The sequence below is a fragment of the Spermophilus citellus genome, assembly GCF_964194105.1.
Source record: "Spermophilus citellus genome assembly, chromosome: 8".
In the NCBI taxonomy this organism is placed as follows: domain Eukaryota; kingdom Metazoa; phylum Chordata; class Mammalia; order Rodentia; family Sciuridae; genus Spermophilus; species Spermophilus citellus.
In genome coordinates, this window is record NC_138189.1 from 19,418,871 (window position 1) to 19,441,473 (window position 22,603).

The 22,603-nt window shown below is 41.1% G+C and overlaps 1 protein-coding gene across 2 annotated transcripts in view; it reads left to right on the forward strand.

Moving 5' to 3' along the window:
* Window positions 1–11,583, forward strand: part of ANAPC4 (anaphase promoting complex subunit 4) — a 31,805-nt gene extending 20,222 nt beyond the window's left edge. Inside the window, exons 17-28 of one of the 2 annotated variants that reach the window (XM_081303561.1) lie at window positions 1,488–1,534; window positions 3,206–3,262; window positions 3,580–3,636; window positions 4,832–4,925; window positions 6,557–6,654; window positions 7,315–7,376; window positions 7,457–7,495; window positions 7,596–7,697; window positions 8,467–8,541; window positions 9,513–9,686; window positions 10,745–10,868; window positions 11,247–11,583. In XM_081303561.1, the coding sequence (XP_081159687.1) occupies window positions 1,488–1,534; window positions 3,206–3,262; window positions 3,580–3,636; window positions 4,832–4,925; window positions 6,557–6,654; window positions 7,315–7,376; window positions 7,457–7,495; window positions 7,596–7,697; window positions 8,467–8,541; window positions 9,513–9,686; window positions 10,745–10,868; window positions 11,247–11,474 (1,157 nt within the window). In that variant the 3' untranslated portion in view covers window positions 11,475–11,583. The remainder of the gene's footprint in view (window positions 1–1,487; window positions 1,535–3,205; window positions 3,263–3,579; window positions 3,637–4,831; window positions 4,926–6,556; window positions 6,655–7,314; window positions 7,377–7,456; window positions 7,496–7,595; window positions 7,698–8,466; window positions 8,542–9,512; window positions 9,687–10,744; window positions 10,869–11,246) is intronic. The other variant, XM_081303562.1, reaches the window with a different exon arrangement.
* Window positions 11,584–22,603: the final 11,020 nt, after the last annotated feature.

The following is a 22,603-nucleotide window of genomic DNA, read 5'->3' on the forward strand; positions in this document are numbered from 1 at the left end:
TCTATGGGCACTACCCTTGGGCAGTGAGGCCCCAGCTTGATAGCATGCAGACCACAGTGGTCTTTGCATCTCCATGCTGCCTTTGTATTTATGTTGCCAGTTTAGTTTAACTTACTGATTTGATACCAAATGTCTAGATATTTACTCTGCAGTATATATACATCTTATTTAGTTTCATTTATACTGCTATTTTTGTGAACTCTTAGTATCCTTGAAATAACACTCTATACATATCCCTCAGCATATGCAAGATTTAGCTACAAATGGAATTTATCCCATATTTGTTCAAATTCTAAAGAGTGAAATAGCTGCTAAATTACTTGTGTCCTTTAAATAGATGTCCTTATCTTCAGTTCTGTTATTATAAAAAAAGATTTCATATTTGTCATCCTAATAAAATTGCTTTTGTTTAAAGATTGAATGTGATCTTGATGCTTAAAATTCTTAGATTTTCCTAAAAATTGTACAAGCACTAGTCAGAATGGGGAATCAGAGTGTGATTCCGGTTGTCAGAATGAATTACATTGTTAAAACTGAGATGTTAGGAGTCTTTCTTTAACAAAAGTAATAGTTTGGTTTGAAAAGTTATAATTATTGGAGGTAATTTACTTAGTTTCTATAATTGCTTGTCCTGACGGCAGTAGGAATCAGGATTAGAAGAGAAATGGATTACTGCTCAGTCCTTGTCATGAGACGATGACACTGGGGAAAGCACACTGGATTGCAGAACTGGACACCTAATTGTAATCCTGCTTCTGCCACCAATAGTAGCTGTTAAACCTTGGTGGTCTGTTTTGTAAACTATAATCTCCACGAAGGCAGGGCCTAAAATCTGTATTTGCAGAAGTCCCTCTGACATGCTTGTTACTCACCAACACAGGGAAGAAGTGGATTCAAGCAGGCAGGACCATGGGTAGTGCACCTGCTTAGTCTTCATGTAGGTGGACACACACCAAGTACAGTGCTGAATGGGGACAGCCCCATGAAAGGACAGTCAGCTGCTCCATGTACTAAATTAAAGAGAAGTATATAAATATGTGTGTATTTTATAACTCTTGTTGCAAATGTCTTTGTGTAAGTAAAAAGGCCAAGGGAAATAAGCACATTTCTTTGGTATCATAAGACTTTAGAGGAAAGAATTCCTCGATCTGAAGACAGAAAACATCACAGGCAAAAAGAGGAATCCTTGCACACAGTATTAACACAAGACAGCAGGTAGACTTGTGTGGAATGGCAACAGGTTGAGTTGAAGGAGAAAAAGAAAAATAATAGTTTAGAATGGTTAGACTGGTTTTGACCCTGGAAATATGAATCAGACTTAAGTTCTTCATGCTTTCAGCAGAAAAATAATGTTTTTCTTAGTAAAAAAAAACTGTTGAAAATAGGAGATTTAGTCCAGGGAAACACATTTCTATATTGAAATGTGTCTATAATTGAAATTATGTACCTAGTTTTCCTTTAAAGGTAGTTTTTAACTTTGTTTCCAGCAATGTTGAGAATGACAGAAGACCATGTGCTTCCTGAGCTGAATAAGGTAATGTACAGGCTCACAGTGGGCCCTGCCTATCCTCTAGTTAGTGGGTTCAACCACCCGCAGATTGAAAGTATTCTGCATAAATATCACATCTGTGCTGAACATTTGCATAACCTTTTTCTTGTCATTTCCCCCTATACAAAATGTAACATCTTTATATAGGCTTTACATTGTATTGGGTGTTCTAAATTACCTAGATATAATTTAAAGTATATAGGAGGATGTATATGTGTTATTGGGTTTATACCATTTCATATAAGGTACTTGAGCATCTCTAGATGTCGGTATCCAAAGAGGCCTGAGGAGGACCCTGTGGGTACAAAGGGACAACTATGTTTTTCTAATGTATTGATAATGTCCTAGTTGAGCTTAGTTTTGCTGGTCATCTGGTGACCAGCAAAACAGTTATTGGTTAGCAAGAAGTCAGGCTGTAGACATCAGATAGATCCATTAAGACTTTTTAAAAAGAAATATGTATATTCTTTCATCTTACAGAATATCTTTAATTATGGCTGTCTAAATTTATAATTTTCATAGGGTTTTATAATCCATATAGTATATTTATATTCTTTATGTGTTTTGTATTCTTTGGCTCCCTTGAAACGTGTGTGTGTGTGTGTGTGTGTGTGTGTATGTGTGTGTAAGTAACGGGACTGAATCCAGTGGTACTCTGCTTATGTCTCCAACCCTTTTTATTTTGAGATGGGGTGGGGGACAAGTTGCCCAAACTGGCCTCAACCTTTGAGAAGCTAGGATTATAAGCATGCGCCACCACACCTGACTCGTTCCTCTTATTTATTGCTCTTTAAAGTTTTTCCTATTCAGGCAAAAGCTAAAGACACTTAAAAAAAATTATATTGCTGTTAACTTTATTTTGAGAGATAAAACATGTAATCATTTGGAGGGATCTTAATGTGCAAGTTTTTGAGTGCTAGAAGAACTAGGGTGGGGTAAAGGTCAGATCGCTGCCAGCAGCCAAGGCCCACAGTGTCGCAAGCATGACTGTGGACTTGCAGTCCTTCACCAAGGTTAAGGTGACTTGTCAGGGTGGAAGGGTTTACAGTCTCCTTTCCCAAAGGAAGGCCCCCAGCACAAGGAGTTTTTTGCACAAGGCCTAAAATGACAGCCTTAGGCCACAAAGAGTTCTGTAGGTGTTGAATTAGCTGATTGAGAAATAGAATTAAAATGTTTAATTACATTATCAGAATTTTAGGAGTTCGTATTTTCACAGCTGCATAATCTATTTTTTTGAAGGAACTGTTTCCCCTCATGCCTTTTAGTAGAGAGTAAAAAAGTCACATTTATTATTATATAATATTCGTTTTATTGGGAGGCTTTCTTTACAGAGACAGTAACCATTTTTAAAATTTATTTTTTAGCTGATACATAAAAACACAAAAATTGTATAAACTGAGTACCAAGTAATGTTTGATACATGAAACATTGCATAATATTTAAATCAGATAAAACATACTCAGTGCCTCAAATTTTTATCATTTCTTTATGGAGAAAATGTTCAGAATCCTCCCAGCCTTTCAGACTCTTGAGTACATTATTGGTACCTACAATCACCCTCCTGTGCAGTAGTGCACCAGAGCTGCTTCTCCTAACTATAACTTAATATGGGAAGCTTCCTTTTATCTTGATTTGTTTTCTTTTTGTCGTTGATAGATGACTCAAAAAGATATCACGTTTGTTGCTGAATTTCTTACTGAACACTTTAATGAGGTAGGAATTTGGTGTTACTGTAATGCTGCTTTTTTGAAAATAATTGCAATAAACCTGGCAATGATAAGAAATAATCAAATTTAACTCAATTAAAGTCTCTAACAACTCATTTTTTAGACTATTGAACTAATCAATGGTAGTACTTATTTATTGAACACAGTCTATAATATGAACTTCTGTTTGTGTATATGTTTTTTAATCCATGAAAGAAAAGAGTAACTGCTACTTATAGCTCCTTCTAAAGTTTTTGTCTTAAACTTTAGTTGTTTTCTTTTCTTTTGAGCTTACTTAAGAATTAAACAGTGTGTTCTTTCTAGGCTCCAGACCTTTATAATCGAAAAGGAAAATATTTCAATGTTGAAAAAGTTGGTCAGGTATGGATTTTGGATTAACTGAGTTTGATTTTTAGAAACTGACTTTTAATCTTCATTAATGTACTGTACTGTCCAAAGTTTACACCAAGTTATATAGTGGTTTTGCCCTGATAGCTTAATAACTGCTGCTCTTTGGTTGTTTTACTATTTGGTCTCAGAACTCTCTTACATTCTTAATAATTATTGAGGATCCCAAAAAGCTTTTGTTTATGTGGGTTATTGGGTTGTTGTCTGTAAATGGTATATATTATTAGGAATTAAACAGAACATAAAAATTATTAAATTTTTAATTCATTAAAAATAAGAGCTCCATTTATAATTATATGTTAATATAAATATTTTTAATGAAATAACTACAAAAATGTCAGTCAAGAATGGTGTTTTGTATTTTTGCAAGCCTCTGAAGTTCAGCTTAACAGGAGACAGCTAGAACTCCATTTTTTAAAAAAGTGCCTGGCTTAATAACTAAAATGGTTTCATTAAGTGCTCTTCCTCAAGATAATTTTCTTGCTTTGGAATGAAACAAAAGTGCTTTGTGTATACTTCCAAATTCTATCCCATAGAATAATAAAGGTGTGTAGTCAAGTGTTGAGATTTGATAAAATTAACAATTTAATAGTTCCATAAAACATAAATGAAACAATGTATGATGTGGCAAAAAAGGATACAGTGGCTGCTGGTATGATTTGGGGCCACTACCCTTACTCAACAAAGGCATTGGCAGTTTTTCCTATCAGTGCAAACACCAACACAGTGAAAAGGTGAGTGGCTTCTTGGCATTATTATAACACTGGTATTGACCTCATGATCCCTGAAAGCATCATGGGATCTGTATCTACACCTTGAAATCAGCCGCCACAGATCATATTGATAGTTGGTACTTGTGTAAACTAATTTATAACTTATACATGTAAAATTAAAATAAGCTCATGAAAATAAAACACAAACTTTTAAGCTCAATTTATGCATTCTGTAACTATCACATTCTAATATTTTAGTGATATTTTAGTGTTGTGCAGTCTGTTTAAATATTTGACATGTAGCAAATTTTGGTCACCTCCTATTCTCAGGAAATGGTGGTGAACTTTCAGAGTTCTTGGCAGTAAAACAGGTTAACTGATTACATAGAAAAATATCAAATATTTTGGAAGGTCTTATTGTTTTCTTTATTAAGTTTAAATTTTTATCTCTGTAGTATTTGAAAGATGAAGATGATGATCTTGTGTCACCCCCTAACACGGAAGGAAACCAGTGGTATGACTTTCTCCAGAACAGCAGCCATCTTAAAGGTACTTCATGAACTAGATAGTCTTTGACTGTGTTTATGTTTAATTAAGACTGGCTAATAGTTTGTAATACTTACCTAAGTTATTCAGACCTATTCTTTGTGTTCATTTTATTTAAAGAAACAGAAAATAACAAATAAGGCATAACCCGTTAGTGTGATAGGTAGAAAACACTCTAAAATTTACTACTGACACTGAAATATTTTTTTCCCTCCTGAAACCAACTGAGTGTCCTGTAGTTCACTTCAAGTCTCACACTGACTACCTGGAGTTCATGCAGACTCCACAGAGTTGAGGGCTCAGTCTCACAAGACAACCTGCCCTCACTTCAGGTGGCAATCACAAGTGCCAGGTCCCTTGGTTACCCACATCTCTGATGTGGCTACAGGGGACTCTCATATTCCCCTTCCCTTTCAGGTTAAATAATCTGCAAGGGTGGCTCAAAAAAATCGGAAACACTGTGGTTTCTCACTGTGTTTATTATAAAGAATATAGCTCGGGAAGGGCCAGCTAGAAGGAGAAGCACAGGGTAGGTACGGAGGGAGAAGCTTCCATGCCCATCGAGCACTCGGTGTCTGCAGTGTCAGCAGGAAGTTCTCTGAACCTCATTGTTTGGGGGTTTCGTGGAGGCCTCATCACATGAACGTCATTGATTAAAACACTGGCCGTTGGTAGTTGAACTTGATCTCCAGCCCTTTACTTCTCAGAGTTTGGGGGATAGAGCTGAAATTTCCAAGCTTCGGTCACAGCTTGGTCTTCTTAGCAACCAGCCCACAGCCAAAGTCTGTCTAAGAGACTCCAGAATTGCCTCATTGAAACAGAAGACCTCCTATCACAGCAGGAAATTCCATAGGTTTTAGGAGCTTTGTTCCAAGACCTGAGGACAAAGACCACATGTCTTTCTGTGTGCACAGCATTGTCAATGGCTGGGGACTTAAAATGCTAACATGATGAAAATGCATCTTGGCCAGCTCAACTGGGACATGGGATGCTGTATCAGGTGACTACAGAGCACCGAGGAAGACACTGGGTTGCAGAGTCGGAATGGGTGGATTCCAAGATCTAGACACTTCTTCTACATCAGGCAGTTGCCTAAACCTGCTCAGCCCCTTTGTTTTTTTCGTCTGTAATTTGGAGATGATGATGTGTACTTCATACGGCTATTGTAAGCAGCAGAAATAACTATATCTAACTTTCTACTGATAAAGTAGCCTTTTTAAAAGTGAGGAGATTGTTTACACACAGCTGGTTTCTTGTCTCCTTTTTGGTTTAGGACCATACTCTTCCAAAACAGCACTGCACTGCCTTTATCCTTCTCTCATGGTCAAGATAGGAAGGAGGAGCTTATGGTTGCCAAGTCATTCCTTTCCTCTTACGGCCAACAGAAACCTTCTGTTGGATTTTGGTGGGGCCAAGCTTGCACTAGTGTGGTTGCTTTTAGTGCCCGGGGGAAGGGGGTGAAGGGAGGAGGGTGACAGGGGGCAGAAGGCCATGGTCATTTTTAATGAGATGTGTGAAAATATAGTGAGAATTCCACCACGAGATGGGCAGGCCAGCTGTAAGAGTAGATCACTTTCTCCTACTCATTGGTTTGCTCTACCTTTGGTTTTGTTTCTGTTTTTGTTTGAAACCAGAAAGTCCTTTGCTGTTTCCTTATTATCCTCGAAAATCGTTGCATTTCGTGAAAAGGCGGATGGAGAACATTATTGATCAGTGTTTGCAAAAGCCAGCAGTAAGTTTGAAAGAATGCATGTCTTTGTATAGGAGCAAGAATATCTGACTCACTATGTAAAGGACCACGATTATGCCAGTGAACAATATGAAAATGCTGACATTTGGCTGGTATTGGCTATCAAAAATGTCAGTTTCATGTGGTTCAGTCTTACCCATCTTGTTGTTTTCTTATGTAAATTAAAAAATATATATTAAAGTGTTGGCATTTGTAGTATTTTATTCTCCCAGAACAAACTCAATATAAAGTCTTAGTTACAGAGCTGATGTGACTCATATTTACTACCAAATAAACAAAGCACTGATGCTCTGAGACTAGAGGGAGGTGGTCCTTCACTTGCCATGTGCTTGGCTCCACGGTCCTTTTCAGCCCCAAATTGCCTTTCTCTTTTTCTTACTGTTGTAATTGTCATTAAGATTTCTTGTGTGCAAGGTTTGGTGACATGGATCATTTTTCTTTTTTTACTACCCTTGAACAGTGATGTTTAGTTACACTTTTCTGTAGAGTATCTCTGTGCATGTAAGTGCTCTTAAGTATATTTTTATTTCATTGCAGCGCTGGGGATCAGACTCAGGGCCTCGCACATGCTAGGCAAGTGCTTTTCCAGTGAGCTACCTACTTAGACCCTCTAATCATGTTTTTAAATCTTATTTTATATAGGATGTAATTGGAAAATCAATGAATCAAGCAATCTGCATTCCCTTATACAGAGATGCAAGAAGGTAATTCTATTATCCTGTTGGGTAGTATAATTTAGCAGCCCATTTAAATTTTTCTTACCTTTTTTCCCTTTTTGTTTTAGTGAGGACTCTACACGTAGATTGTTGAAATTTCCTTTTCTGTAAGTTTGTGTTTCTCCCCTAGCTTGTGTGAACAGTACAATTTTGTTCCAAGCTTAGATAACTAAATACTATATTACAATGTTAACTTTTTTTCTTTAGGTGGAATAATAAGACTTCAAATCTACATTATCTTCTTTTTACTATTTTAGAAGATTCACTTTATAAAATGTGCATCTTAAGGAGACATACTGATATTTCTCAGTAAGTATTAACTTGAAGATGTGTCAAAGAGATTGGATTTTATTATAATAAAACATATACAGCTTTCCTTCCAGAATTTCCATAGTTAACCTTTAGGTTTGTCATTTAACTGTTCTCAGTCACATTTTTCACAGTAACATTAAGATCATAACACTGAATTAGGAGGCTATGTGATTCCTTTTTGTTCTAGGTTACTTAGTTTTACATTGGCATCTTGCCATTGTATGTGGTATTTCCCCCGGGTTAGGAAGAATATGACAGCAGAATCAGGAGGATACCTCATGCACTTCTAGAAGTTCACAACTGAATTAGTGAAAGAATTTTTACCTCAGGTTAAGTTTGCCTTTCATTGGACAGAGGCCTTTGCTCATAGAGACTTGTCTTGAGAACCCAAAGTGAAAATTCTAAAGGGTAAATCATGTTCAGAATGCCATTAATACCTTAAATAGTTTTAAATCTCAATTTAAAGAAAAATTTTTGAGACCAAGATGCAGCCAAAGAAAAACAATTTGGCCATTCCAGAGGTCCTTAGTTAAGGAATCTAGATACTTTGGGAACTATAGGATTTTAACCAAGTTGGTTTGACTATCTAGGTGTTTAAATTATTTACCAGTATTCTGGAGTGAGAATAGTGCTGTTTTGCTGTGAGATTTAGTTTTTAGGTAAGTGTGCTAACACTGCCAATCAAGTGTACTAACACTGCTAAGCATTTAGATTATTGGCTTTATCCAGTTGTTCCACAAAGTCTTTTCCCTTTTCTTTCTTCAAGATCTGTAAGTAATGGACTAATTGGTATTAAATTTGGGAGCTTCACATATGCCACAACTGAGAAAGTCAGGAGGAGGTAAGCCTTGACCTTGTGTGGATGATGTGTACAGATACTGGTGAGGTGGGCTTGTGTGTGTCTGTTTAGTTTAATGCAGTCACAGAGGAGTGTGGACAGACTTGTGTACAGAGATGATATGGGCAGAAGGGCTCTTACTTTCTACAGAGGGGCCAGGTTCTTTACATATTTATATGCAGAAAATAATTCGACTTCTAATTGAATAGACTTTTACTATCCTGCAAGAATTTTTGTGGTGTGTTTTCATAGGAAGAATTCATTCTTTTGAGTTTCCTGTCTACTAAGAAAGTAATGTGCTTCCAAGGGCCAGACGGCCTGCAGGGCTCAGATTCATGTTGCCAACAGAAAAAGTGAAGTGATAGTCTCACTGAGCTGGGATTTTTTTTTTTTTTAGGATACAAAAGGGTAACAGTACCAAAGCCATCCCAGAGGGTTTCCAGGGTAAAGAGCTGACACTATCGCAGGCTGGTCTTTTTCTCACTCTTTTCTTCCTTACACACAAGGTTTTTTTTTATAATAAGGTCTTTGGAGTTACTATACCTTTTTCATGTGTGAAATCCTATTTTTACTTTTAAGTCTGGTTTTACTCTGGTTTTCTGTTTACTTAAGGTGTACATAAGGCGTCACTGGGGGAATTTTCACAGGCTTAAGGCTTAGCCGTTGATGTGGGGAGTTTTTTAGTACTGTAATTAGAACCCACAGTTGCCGCTGGTGCCACCCCTTGTGATCCAGGGAGAGAAGATCCTTTTGATTCCTGATTTTTTTTATTACCTATTTGTAAGGCCTAGTTATATTTATGAAAATTAATACAAAAGGTTTTACAAACTGATGATATGTTTTAATTGTCCACTATAAAGAATATCCCTTAATTCTTTACCTTTTTTCTGCTTGGTACAAGTATAATGTTATGCATACAGTATTTTCAGTAGTCCTGATCATTTTTGATATAACAAAACTGATTTCACTTCTAGCACTTACAGTTGTTTAGATGCACAGTTTTATGATGATGAAACTGTAACGGTGGTTCTTAAAGACACTATAGGACGTGAAGGAAGAGACAGGCTCTTGGTCCAGTTGCCATTGTCTTTAGTATACAACAGTGAAGATTCTGCAGAATATCAGTTCACTGGGACGTACTCTACAAGGTAACTAGCTCTTTAGTAAGACTGTCTACTTGATATAAAATTCACTATTTTTTGACATATACCAAAGATTGCAGGTTTTTACAGATATGGTAGATAATGGTTTTCTAGTTCCTAGGGGTAACCTTAGAGGCAGCTGAGGGGGATACTCCCACTTTTTTTTTTAATATATGTTTTTTAATTGTAGATGAACACAGTACCCTTATTTTATTTGTTTATTTTTATATGGTGCTGGAGATTGACCCCCGTGCCTCACACATGCTATGTAAGTGCTGTACCACTGAGCCATAGCCCCGGCCCCATACTCCTACTATTTATTCAAAAATGCTGACTTTGATTTAGCTCTCCTTGTCCCTTTGCTTTAATAATAAATCCAGAGTATTTGCTGAGATAGTATGGGAAATTCCTTGAAGTAGAGGATGAATGGGACTTCTCTTTAGTTTTATTTTCAAGGGTAGTATTAACCCTAGTTTGGAATTAATTATTTTAGATGTGCCTTTAGTACTTTCTAGAATTAGGAACCTCAGTACCCATTGCAGAGAATACACAGCCAATTCTGAGATAACTTTAGTTGACTGAGATTTTTAAGTAACTAGAGCCCTTCTCTAATTTAAAAATGTTTCCAGCCTGGTGCCATGATGCACTCCTGTAATCTTAGGGGCTCAGGAGGCTGAGATAGGAGCATCGTGAGTTCAAAGCTAGCCTCAGCAATGGTAAAGCGCTAAGCAACTCAGTGAGACCCTGTCTCTAAATAAAATGCAAAAAATACAGCTGGGGATGTGGCTCAGTGGTTGAGTGCCCCTGAGTTCAGTGCTCAGTACCCCCACTCAAAAGTTACCATTTGTTTTCCTTGAAAAGGAATCAAAATCTTACTGAGATGATACTGTGGCTGTTTGGAATTACAGTATTTTTATAGAATCATATCCCAACCGGCCCCTTTTTAATACATTGGAAATGAGAATATGGGTACAATTAGAACCCACAGTTGCCCCTGGTGCCACCCCTTGTGATCCAGGGAAAGAGGATCCCCTTTTGATTCCTGGGTTGGTTTTCCCCTCCAGGCTAGATGAACAATGTAGTGTCATTCCCACACGTACCATGCATTTCGAGAAGCACTGGAGGTTACTGGAAAGTATGAAAGCACAGTATGTTGCTGGGAATGGTTTTCGAAAAGTGTCCTGTGTGGTAAGTGTTTGCAACTTGTTCACTAAGAGTTCCAGCAGGAGGGACCTTGCTTCTGTGGAAACTTCTTCAGATTCAGATACATGATAAAAAGCCCTTCTGTTGAAACATTGTGTGATTTACAGTTTAATTGATGATGAGCTTGTGGTGGCCTTAGCTATTTAATTCTCTTGTTGTAAAAAAACTTAAAATGTAGTTAGGATAATAATCTGCTTCAGTTGCCCCTATTGTATGTTTTATATAAAATGAAGACTGAGTTTAGTAGTTTTATAGTAAATTGGTAGGAATATAACTTTCTGTAAAACCATTCTTCAAGTTTTATGTAATGTATTTGTTAAATCATTAATTTAAAAATTCTTCATATTGCCTTTTCCTCTTTAGTTAAGTTCAAACCTCCGTCACGTGAGAGTTTTTGAAATGGACATTGATGATGAATGGGAGCTGGACGAGTCTTCGGATGAGGAGGAGGAGGCTGGCATTGAGCCCGTGAAGATCAAGGAGGAGACTCTGTCCGAACCGGAGGTGGGGACCCAGCACACGGCCGCTTCTGCTCTGGCCCCAGAGATCGTCATCAAAGTGGAAAAACTTGACCCTGAGCTGGATTCGTGATCCAGCTTGCCAGTAGTGGTCTGGAGCAGTTTCATAGGACGTGGACTGAGATGTCTTGGACCATTTTTCTTTGTGTAACAAAGAAATAAACAGTAAATTTAATTTCTTTGATATTCTGTTTCCTCTTCTCTTAGTGGTGTGGTCACTGCGATAGACAGTTTTTTTGCTAAGGTTTCTTTTTAATACTGTGTGGGGGGCTAGAATTTAAAGAAAACACAAGTTGAATGTGAATAAAAAAGGCAAATTTTCTGTCAAAAAGATGTCCAGAATTAGTCTTACATGAGGAAGAATTGAAATAGTAATTTATTACTGGAAATTTTAATGAATTAATATTTTAAAAACTTACTTCCATTTTACCCTTACAGTTCATTCTAGAATACGTTCAAATTTGTTTTAAAATAAATTATACCAATTTACTCTAAGCCCATGATGATCTTACCTTTTATGACTTAGATAGCAAAAACACTGCTTGATACCCGCAGGGTTATCTTTTCTCCTTACGTTCCTTTGTGCTCGATTCTCTGAATCAGCAGTGTCTAGATGTGTCTCTTTCCTATGACTTAGTTAAGGACTTGGTAGCTCCCTGTTCGGTGATTACCTGGGAACATGAATAATATGGATCCATAATCCAGCATCAGTGCAGAGCCAGTGTTGACTTCCTAATGCTGATTCCAGTACAGTAGTATTTTTTTTTTTTTTTTTTTTTTTTTTTTTTACCAAGGATTGAACCCAGGGCCACTTAATCACTGAGCCACATCCCAGCCCTTTTATTTTTTATTTTGAGACAAGGTCTCGCTAAGTTGCTGAGGCTGGCTTTGAACTCGAGATCTTCCTGCTTCAGCCTCCTGGGTTGCTGGGATAACAGGTATCTGCCACTGCAAATGGCTCAGAAAGCTAGTATTCTTCTGTGACCTTCAAAGGGTATTCCATTTTATATATGATTTATTATTATTTTTTAAACAGGCAAAGTACAGATTAATTAAAGATGAAAGTAGCACTCTATAAGGTAGAGCAGAGTGAGCCAAGCAAGAGAGAGAGGCTCAAGGCCTGTGTATGAATTCTTATACCAACTCACTGACAAATGAAAGAATCACTTGTTAAAGCTTTAAATATCTCTAGCTGCTTTCCTGATTATATGCTGTGTAGTTTGTCAGTTGAATAGTAGGTAGGCAGCTTACACTTGAGTTTTAGGTACTGTTAAAAAAAAAAAATTACGGGAGGTCATTGTTTTAGACTAGGCTCCTGTACTGACCCCAACAGACTGCCCATATTGAAGTCCCTTGTCATCAGACTGAAACCAATTTGTTATCTGACCTAGAGAAATCAGAAGAGCCTGAGGTAATAGCCAAAATTTCCAAACAGGCCAGTTTCCATTGACATGGCATCTGGGATTCTCTCTGCCTCGATTCTTACCAAAAAGTAACCTGATACTATTTTTCTGTCTCCCTGTAACTTTGAAATGATCAGTCTGCTTTTTGTTCTTTGCTTCTGTTTTTTTTTTTTTTTTTTTTCCAGCCCTTGTTAGGCTTTATAATCAACTTCTGCTCAGTGGAGTGGAGCTTCACTGTGCTATTTTATGGGATGAAGTGGTGCCCAATTCTAGAATTATAAAATAACACCAGTTAAGATCTTAAACTAAAGTTGTACTTTCATCCTTTGATGGGACTACAGGGCACCTCCACTGGGGTTTGAGGGGAACCCTGAATGGAAGCCACTGCGGTGTGTGATGTGCAGGTGCAAGGCCAATATCTTCAGGAGACCAAGCATATTGAACTGCAGCCTTACACATTATAGGCGTTAAACTTGACCAATATGTAAAGTACATAAATGTCTTGATTCATGGTTGGTGTTCATGGTATAGCACAGAATATCTGAAATGAGCTTTTGCAAACAAGGTAACGGTCAGACAATGTTGAGAAATGATAGGCTGCAGAGCATTTTAGAATTAATGCATTGCACAAATTTACCACATAATTGTGAAGATTAGGGACAAAAAATTATAGCTTGTCCTTAGAATGAAATACAATTTCACAATAAGAAGTGAGTTATTACTATCTGTCCCATATGACTTCTACATTTAATAGATTTTTTTTATATATGCACATTTGCTTCCTGTGGTTTTGGCATTGGCATAAGTTGAAACCTAAACTCCCAGACTTCTCTTTTGAGCCAGGGATGGGCGTTGAGGTCGACTCTCGCGTAATGTCAAATTGAAGTGGATCATTCCTATTGTGACAGAGTGGGTTTTCATTACTGCTTTTAATATATGTAACAAATATTTAGGAACTGGATTTGTATTAAATCCAAGTAAAGTTTAAATTGATAACCAAAGCTCTTTTAAGTTTTAATAAGACGTATAGATAGAGTTAATTTTCTGTTTATTGTTGTATGTTTAGATGTATGCTATATTTTTTTATACCACTAGGCACTGCTTTAATATTTAGAATCAATTTGATCATTTTAGATGTCACTTTAGTATATGTAGCCACAAGTACTGCATTTGAATTTTGAATTTAGTGAACAAGCAGATGAACTGTGGAGACATGGAGGAACCTGAGAAGTGGAGCTTCACTGTAGGTCTTTCGACACCTGGCCTCATGCATTGGGCCATCAAATGCCTGTCTCAGGATGTGAGGACTGAACAAGGGGCACTTGTAGAGCATGGTGGTTGATGACTTGGTACCTGATTAAGACTGGCACTTCTGGCCTGGGTATGTAGCTCAGTTGCTAGAGTGCTTGCCTCGAATGCATAAGGCCCAATCCCCAGCACCACCAGGAAAAAAAAGACTGGCACTTCATACTTAGCGTGTTCTATGTTGTTCTTTTCCAGAATAAATTGTGTTGATTTAAATAAAATTATTATTTTGGCCAGACTTAACTGTGATAAGTCTTTTCAATTCTCTGGCTTTGTAGCTTTTTGGTGTTTCTTTTTTTTCCCCCCTATTGTGTTCTTGATTTTCCTCCAAAATAAAAATCTTACATTCAGCAAAATTCTAAAACATTCTATCTTCTTAATTCAGAACATTTTAATATAAATGTGACTATGGCATAGCCTTGAGTTTAACAACATGACTAGGGGAGTTATATGCATCTAATCCAATTTTTTTCATACTTTTTAGGGAATTCCAGCAAGCAGACGTGGTAAAGCCTTATTTCTAAAGGATGCTGTGAGCCAGGCACACGCCTGTATCCCAACAGCTTGGGAGGCTAAGGCAAAGGCAGGAGGGGATCACAGGTTCAAGGTGGACTTCAGCAATTTAGCAAAACTCTGTCTCAAAAAGTTAAAAAGACAACCCCCTACCAGGTCCCCATTGCCTTGCAGAAGTTCTGTTCCCATTTCCACTTGAATAAATTCTACTGTTAGACTCAAAAATAAAAAAAGGACTGGGGATATAGCTCAGTGGTAAAGTGCCCCTAGTCAATCCCTAGTGTAAAAAAACAAACAAACAAACAAACAAGTAAATAAAGGGTGCTGTAACTGAGATTGCCTTCCATGATTGCACTGGAGCTAACCGGTTTCTCTGATACCTTTTGAAGTTGTGACAATTAACTATCTCTGTAGAGTTCATATTTACAGCGTCTGCTTTTGACCCTCCATCTTATTTTTACTTCTCATGGAGCACAGGGAGCTAGTACTTAGGATCACACTGTCAAGATAATAAAAATAAGGTGAAAGTAAGGAATATGTTAGAGCAGAAATGATCTCTTAGGAATTGTCTATTCTTGGGGCTAGTGTTATAGCTCAGTGGTAAATTACTTGCCTAGTAGGTGTGAGGCCATGAGCTCAATTACCAGCACCAAAAAAAAATAAAATAAAATGAAAACTTCAGAAGCTTGTGTTTATTAGCTCTAGGAAATGAGTTGTTATTATGGTAGGTAATCAGTGTTTACCTTCTAATTTTTTTCTTCTTAGCAAACTAGAACTTCTAGAAACAAAACATTTCTATATCAAAATTGCCCAGACAAATGAATAAAAATGCAAATTCATGGATTCCACTTCAAGCTCATGCAGAACATGAGGGTCAGGCCCAGGGCTACATTTTTTTTAAGAATAAAATACAATTTATTAAAGGAATATTGGTTACATACACATGGGACATCTTAAGTAAATCAACACTATAGCAATCCTAAATTCTATTTGATTTCTTCTTGTATAAAAAGTTTGGTGATAGATGCCTGCATTATCAGTTTCGTTGGGTATGGCTATAGGTGGCATCCTATATAAAAACCCTACACTGCATCCTGTGGAATACACACATCTTAAGTTCATTCACACAGTCCATTTCTCTTAAGCTGCCACTGAAATTTAAATCATTCCTCAGTTTAAAACAGTGAAGAAAATGAGTTTCTCAGGAACCTAAATGATAATTTGTTCTTTTAGAACTAACTTTTCACTTAACAAGTGTTTTGGTATATTTCTCACCCACATTAAGCCCTTTGCTAAAGGAACCATCTACTTTAGATAGCCTAAAAATAAACTACTAGATTCTAGAGTATTTTTCAAGTGTTTTAAAAGATTTGTCATTTATGATAAAAACATATATGAACATCATGGAAGCGTAGACATGTTCTGCGTCACACATTCCTCTCAGCAGGGTAATTTTTTAAAAATCATTTTTATTGTTTATTTTTTAATTTACATTTTAATTATATTGGGGATTGAACTCAGGGCCTTATGCATGCTAGCCTGGTGCTTTACCACTGAGCTATCTCCCCAGCCCCTGTAGGATAATTTGTAGAGTGTGTATAATCCTGGTATTAGATGTTGATGGAAATAATTTGTCTTTAAATACCTACACATTTAAAAAGGAAAGAAGCTAAGCTGGATGCCAGTTTTCCATAAGAATGAATTTGTGCAACATTTCTTTCTATTCTGCAAATACATAGCCTGGCCTTAGCTGACTGCAGATTGTAGATAGCACTTTACAGCATTTAAAAAATGAAGAGAAGCCGGGAGTGGTGGCACACAATTGTAATCCCAGCAGCTCAGGAGGCTGGGGCAGGAGGATCGTGGGTTCAAAGCCAGCCTCAGCAAAAGCGAGGCACTGAGCAACTCAGTAAGACTCTGTCTCTAAATAAAGAGAAAAACCTAGCTTGTTCCATTAGATCAAATAACCTGCTGATACTTAAACATGGTGACATTTTTATGAAAGTTGTACCCAGATGTAGGGCAAGATGTAATGTGGGACATGTTGCATCAGAAAAGAGGAAACCTAACTTGCTGGCTGCTACCCGCTTCCCAGTCTCGGGGCCACGTGTGGCTAAGAGAGCACCTAGCGATTAGCCAGAAGGCAATCTGGGTTGTGATAAAGAATTGGACCACTTCTAGGATAGGCTCAGAACCCTTCTGCTCTCATGGACAGCTTGGACAGCTCATGTCTCCCATTACTGCCTGTAGGATGGGTGTACACGTGAACTCTTCCCACCCTGATTGGCTCCTGTACATTATATTAGTTGTGTGTGTTTTCTCAATAAACGAGATCCTGCTTAGTTCTCCCTGATGTGTCTGATTGTCCTCCGTCGATGGAGGGCTGGGTGTGGGCGGCCAGTCAACCTTTACCTTTCTTGGCCCATTCTGGTCGGGGCATGCTCCCCCAATCTCTCCCACAGGTCAGGAGGGAACGGAGGCGGGGCTAAAAACCCCAACACCCAGAAATCCACTCAATGTCCAGGGTTGCATTTTGAACCATTTTAAAATGGTTTAATCACCTGATCATTTTCGTGCCCACTAAGGTCTATAATTTTTTTTAATGTAAGCTGCTTTTTTAGAAATTAGATGTTTGTGATTACTTCGTTGTAAGATCATAAGTTGCTCTCCAGATTGCATTGAAAATTGGTGTATGTTTTTCTTTAGAAATGAGCCTAACTGGTGGTTAATCACACAGGCAAGATGCCCACATCTGTACAAATCTGTGTAGATGAGGGAGGGCGTGATTGTGCCCCAACTCTTTATGTATTGCCGCATGTAGAAACGAATCCTTTAGGGCCACATTCCAGCCCTAACAAGATTATGTTCAGCTGAGTAGTGGATGCTGAGTTGGTATTTAGGGGCCATTCTGGTAATAAGTCATTACAGTCCATGAATGTCACCTTTCCTCTGGTGTATGCGGGCTGAACTCCGCGCTCCAAGACAAGTGTGATGTGTAGTTATCACCATATGGATGATGAATCTGTCCTGTGACAGGACTAGGAATGAAACTGGTACTTACTCACTTGCTGTATTTTAAACATTAAAAGGAGGACACAAGTTTGTTCCTGTCTCCTGCCATTGAGTTGACACTGTTCACATATTCTCCAATGAGACCCAAGACTTTTGTTGTTCTTTTCTGCCTTCCTGATTCCTGTTATAGGGTAGATGTTATTGTTATTTTAAATTGTGTTGGTCCTGCAGTTTGGGTAGTAAAACTGGATGTTTAGGAGCCCCGATCAGATGCACAGCCAGCTGCTGAGCCACACTCACGAATGTCACACTTTAGTTGATTCTGCAGAATGGCTAACGTTGGAACCACGGCCCTGCCCTTTCTCCTTCACACTGCTGTCTGCCCAGTTGTTGCACAAAGAGGTCTAAAGGGTAAAATATAGATAAGAAACGGTCTCTAGCCAGGCATGGAGGTGCACGCCTATAATCCCAGCAGCTCAGGAGGCTGAGACAGAAGGATCCTGAGTTCAAAGCCAGCCTCAGCAACAGCGAGGTACTAAGCAACTCAGTGAGATCCTGTCTCTAAATAAAATATAAAATAGGGCTGAGGGTGTGGCTCAGTGACTGAGTGCCCCTGAGTTCAATCCTGGGTACCACCCTCCACCAGCCAAAAAAAAAAAAAATAATAAGAAGAAACGGTCTCTTCTCATGGGATGTGAATTCAGATCTACCGTCAACGTGGATGGTGAAGGTGCTGACGCCATTGTTCTGTGGCCCTACGAGGTGTAGGCCCTGTTTTCTGCTGCGCTAGAGTAGGAGCTCTCAGATGGCCTGGGTGGCAGAGGAGACCCAGGTGACTGGTCATCACTGGGGTTCATCAGCCTGGAGCAGTCTGGCTTATCAAATGCCTCCAGGAAGTGGAGAAAGGGTGACAGAATCGGCTTTGATCTCTGAAAAGCTGTAAGTGGACGGTGATCCTGCAGACACTGCCCCAGGAGGTGGAGGGCAGGAGCCTTCTTGGAATGTGTGCGAGCTGGACGTGGGTGAGGGGTGGAGACCAGTGCTGTGAGGGGGCGAGAAATGGAGTGGCCGGAGATGGACCATACGGTGCACGTTTAAACCTCAGTTGAAGGAATTCACTGAAGTGGGGGAGAAATTGACCATTCTAGAGAAAAGGGGGGAACACGTGAGACAAAATCTTTTTTTCTTTAGTTTTTTTAAAATTTATTCTAACAATATCTTTGTATCAAGGCAAAAAGGGCTTAAAATGTGACAGTGGAGGTGCCGGCTTTAGGCTGGAGCAGGTGGTGGCAGATGCTGGCATTTCTACACCTGGAAATAGGTGCAATTTTCTTGGGAAGCCACTGTTGGGATCTCAGTGGGGACTTCTGAGAGGAAAGAAGTGCAGTTGCTGCCTCCGAACGGGAGTGGATTCTCTGAGGAGGTGTCAGCCTTGAGCCATCCAAGGTTTGGGTACAAATCAGAGTGAGCCCGGACTGGGGGCATGTGTTAAGCTCCTGTGTTCATGGACTGTTCAGGGGGGAGGTGATGAGATTATGAGAGCTGAGATCTGATCAGTGGCCGTCCACTTGATGGGTCACAATTTGAAAGGACCGAGAGGTTGACAGGTGAAGGCAGCTGGGGCATGGCGGGAGGAGGAGGGAGGTCACTGGTGCTTGTGTTGAGTCCTTGGTATCTCGCGCTCTCTCTGCCTTCCAGCTACCGTGAGCTGAGCGGTTTCCTCCATCACACCTTCCACCATGATGTTCTGCCTCACCTCGGGCTGAGAGCGGTGGAGTTAGATTTAATTTGGGTAGGATTTTTTGCCCCCCTTCACATTACAAAGACTATCCAGGCATTTGCAAAAGGAGTAGGTAGGGTAGTGGCAGTGATAGGGCCTGCGGGTTAGAAAGTGGGAGGATGGTGCAGATTCAGAATAAGAGAGATGGAAGGTCAGGGAGAAATTATGGCCAGAGGGCAGGACACTGGCAGTGAAGATTCTGGAGGTGATATTTGGTGATGACCGTATAGCCACAGCAGTGGGTAGCTGGCAGGGGGTGCAGGGCAAACACCGGAGCTGAGCAGGCTGCTGCAGTTGGGATCGGAGGATCCCCAAGGCCCGTTGTTAAAGGCCTGGCGTGCTACTGGGAGGTGGTGGAGCCTTTAGGAAGTGAGGCTTCCTGGAAAGAAGTGAGGTCCTCCACTTGAGGGTGATATGGGGATCCCCTTTCCTGTTTCTCGGTTTGCTGTGTGAGGTGAACGAGACTCCTCCACCCCTTGCTCCCGCCATGATGTACTGCACTGCCACAGGCCCAGAGCGACAGTCAAGCAATCATGGACTGAAACATTTGAAACCATGAACCAAAAAACCCTTTCCTCCTTTTAATTTAATCATCTCAGGTATTTTGTCATAGTAACAGAAAGCGGACTGGCACATAGGTCCAGAACTGAGTAACCAGGGTTTCGGATGGCTTGTGCATGTGACTGTTAAAGTCACCAAAAAAGAAAACAGCAGCCATGGTGGAGAGGATAATAGTGAGAAGTGGCCAGGAGAAGCTCGTGTGCCTCCAAGGTCCCAGGGCTTTGAGAGGTCAAGGGGAGGGCCAGTCACTTACTCAAGGTCACTTAGTACATCGTGAGGCTGGGATTGAAGCCGGAGGGGGGTGGGCTAAGGCAGAGTTATAATTCTCAGTCCCACACCAGCTGCCGAGGAGCCGGTCACAGACACCGTGCTTATAAAGGATATAAAAGCAAAATCAAAAGGCCAGCCAACCTCCAAGCCCGGCTACCAGCCAGAGCTCAGTGCTCCCGACACCTGGAAGATAAGATGAAGGGCTGGACGGAGGAGAGGCAAGCTCTGGCCTGACTTTAAACTGGAAGCCACACTTGTCTCCGAGCGCCCTGGGAGGTTGGCATACACGGCTGCTCTTCTTTAGTGCACTGATCACAGAACCAATGTCATGTGACCCAGGGAGGAGGCAGCCGGAGCTGACTGCTCAGGAGAGTGGCCTGAGCCGCCGCTGCCCAAGGGCCAGGTCAGGAAACGCGGGACGTGTGGACATGCCTGCGTGAAGGCACATCAGGGCCTCCCAGCTCTGGGTCAGTGGGGTCCAAGTTGTCAGCCATCTCCCGGGTTGTCTGAAGCCCTCAAAAGGAAGTGCCTAGTCCAGCAGCTCTGGCCATGTGGAACGAGGCAGGACAGGCCTGTGCTTTGTCCTTGTTTCCAAGAGGTGGCACTGGGCTTCAGCTCACTGCTCGGCAGACCCAGGAGGTCCTAGACCCAGCAGGACCTGGGAATCCCTGGGTCTGCCAAACCACACCCCAAAATGCTGTGTTGGGTGGGGCCAGCCCAGCCCCCAGGCTTCTGGTGGCCAGAGGGCCTGCCCCTGCCCCTGCTCGCCACCCCGGGTCTTCTCCTTGTCTCCATTTGGCTTTTCAAGGTTCTAGGCAGAAGTCGGTCATGGGAGGAAAGCGTTAGTAGCATCCTCACATGCTCTGCGCATGCCTGCAGTGAAGGAGTTGCTGACCTCACAGGAGTTCAGAGAGGTTGCTGTGACTTGTCCCAGATCACACAGCTAGCAGGGGACAGCGCCGGGATACAAACAGATGGCGCTGGTTGCTGACGGGGATAGAGCCCCTGCCAAGCCCATCCACCATCACTTTAGTAAGCCTCACCCTAGTCCTGCAGGCAAGTGCTGCTCTTAGCTTCACTTCACAGATGAGGAGACTGAGACGCGGTGGGCACTGACCAAGAGCTACTCCATGACCCTGGGAGGGATGGGATGTGCAGCCTGGGGCCCCAGTGCAGGGCCCGGGCATGAAACTAGCACCCCACACCCGCTGCCTGCTGGGCGCTGGTTCCTCCCTTCACTGCCCACCCCCCCCCCCCATGGCTGCCTTGCCCTGGGCCTCCTCCGGCCTGGGCTCCTGCAGAGGCAGGACCACCATTGTCTGTGGCACAGGCCAGTGGTAGTGACGGCGGGTTGTGTTCTCAGGCTTCACTCTTCAAGGAGCTCCCTCATCAGCTCGGCAGGGAAGGCGGCCTCAAGTGGGGTTAGGACTTTTGTCCCCTGAAGCTCCGGGAATGCCATTGTGAGTCTGGGAGGGACCCGGGCGTCCCACCCGGCCGTCGAGCATGATTTCCTCGGCAAGGCAGGGCTGACTGTGTCCCCGGGACTCCTCCTCCCAGGGGCTTGCTCCATCTGCAGAGAGGCCACCAGCTCTTCAGGCGGGGATGAGGGTAATGGCCTGAGTGCTCCCCAGCCCGGTTCCCCATTTGTCAAGATCATTTTGCATTTTGCAGAGGAACAAGTTCCAGAGAGACATGTCCTGGGGAAGGCCGTGAGTTTGGGGAGAGGAAGAAAAATGGTTCTGAGGAAGAATACAGGAGCCCAGCAGGAGGCAGGTGGGCAGCTTGCAGTAGGGAGACCCTCAGGGACCAGAGAAGGCTCAGTCCTCAACACTGCGGGGACGACCATGTGATCCTGTGAAGTAAGGACCAGAAAGGCACTAGTGGGGGCCCCTCACTGGGGGCTGGGGACCAGATGATACAGTGACAGAGAATAATTAACAGCTGAGCATCACGCGTTTTAACACCCAATTAAGCACCACGTGCTCATTATCCTGTTTCTCCATCCGACACATAAGAGGGACTCGGCTGGGTGAGACCATCTTGGGATGGAGCAGCAAGTGTCATAGTTTGCATCTGAGAAATGGAAATCCAAGGGGCACATTTGAGGATCGGCTCAGCAATTCAGGAAAACAAAAGCCTTCGCTCTTCCAAGCATCTAGTCCAGTTTGTCACCTCCTAGAAAGTTCCAAAGTGAGCGCGATGGCCCTGAATTAAGTGTCCTTTATGCCTAATTAAATGTCTTGCTAAGTTATAGCTAGTCTTGCTCCATCTGGAAACAGGCAGGTGACACATCCCACCTGGTCCGGGCCATGTGCAGAGAGCAAAGGGATGGACGGTGTTTGCACCAGGAGGCCACTG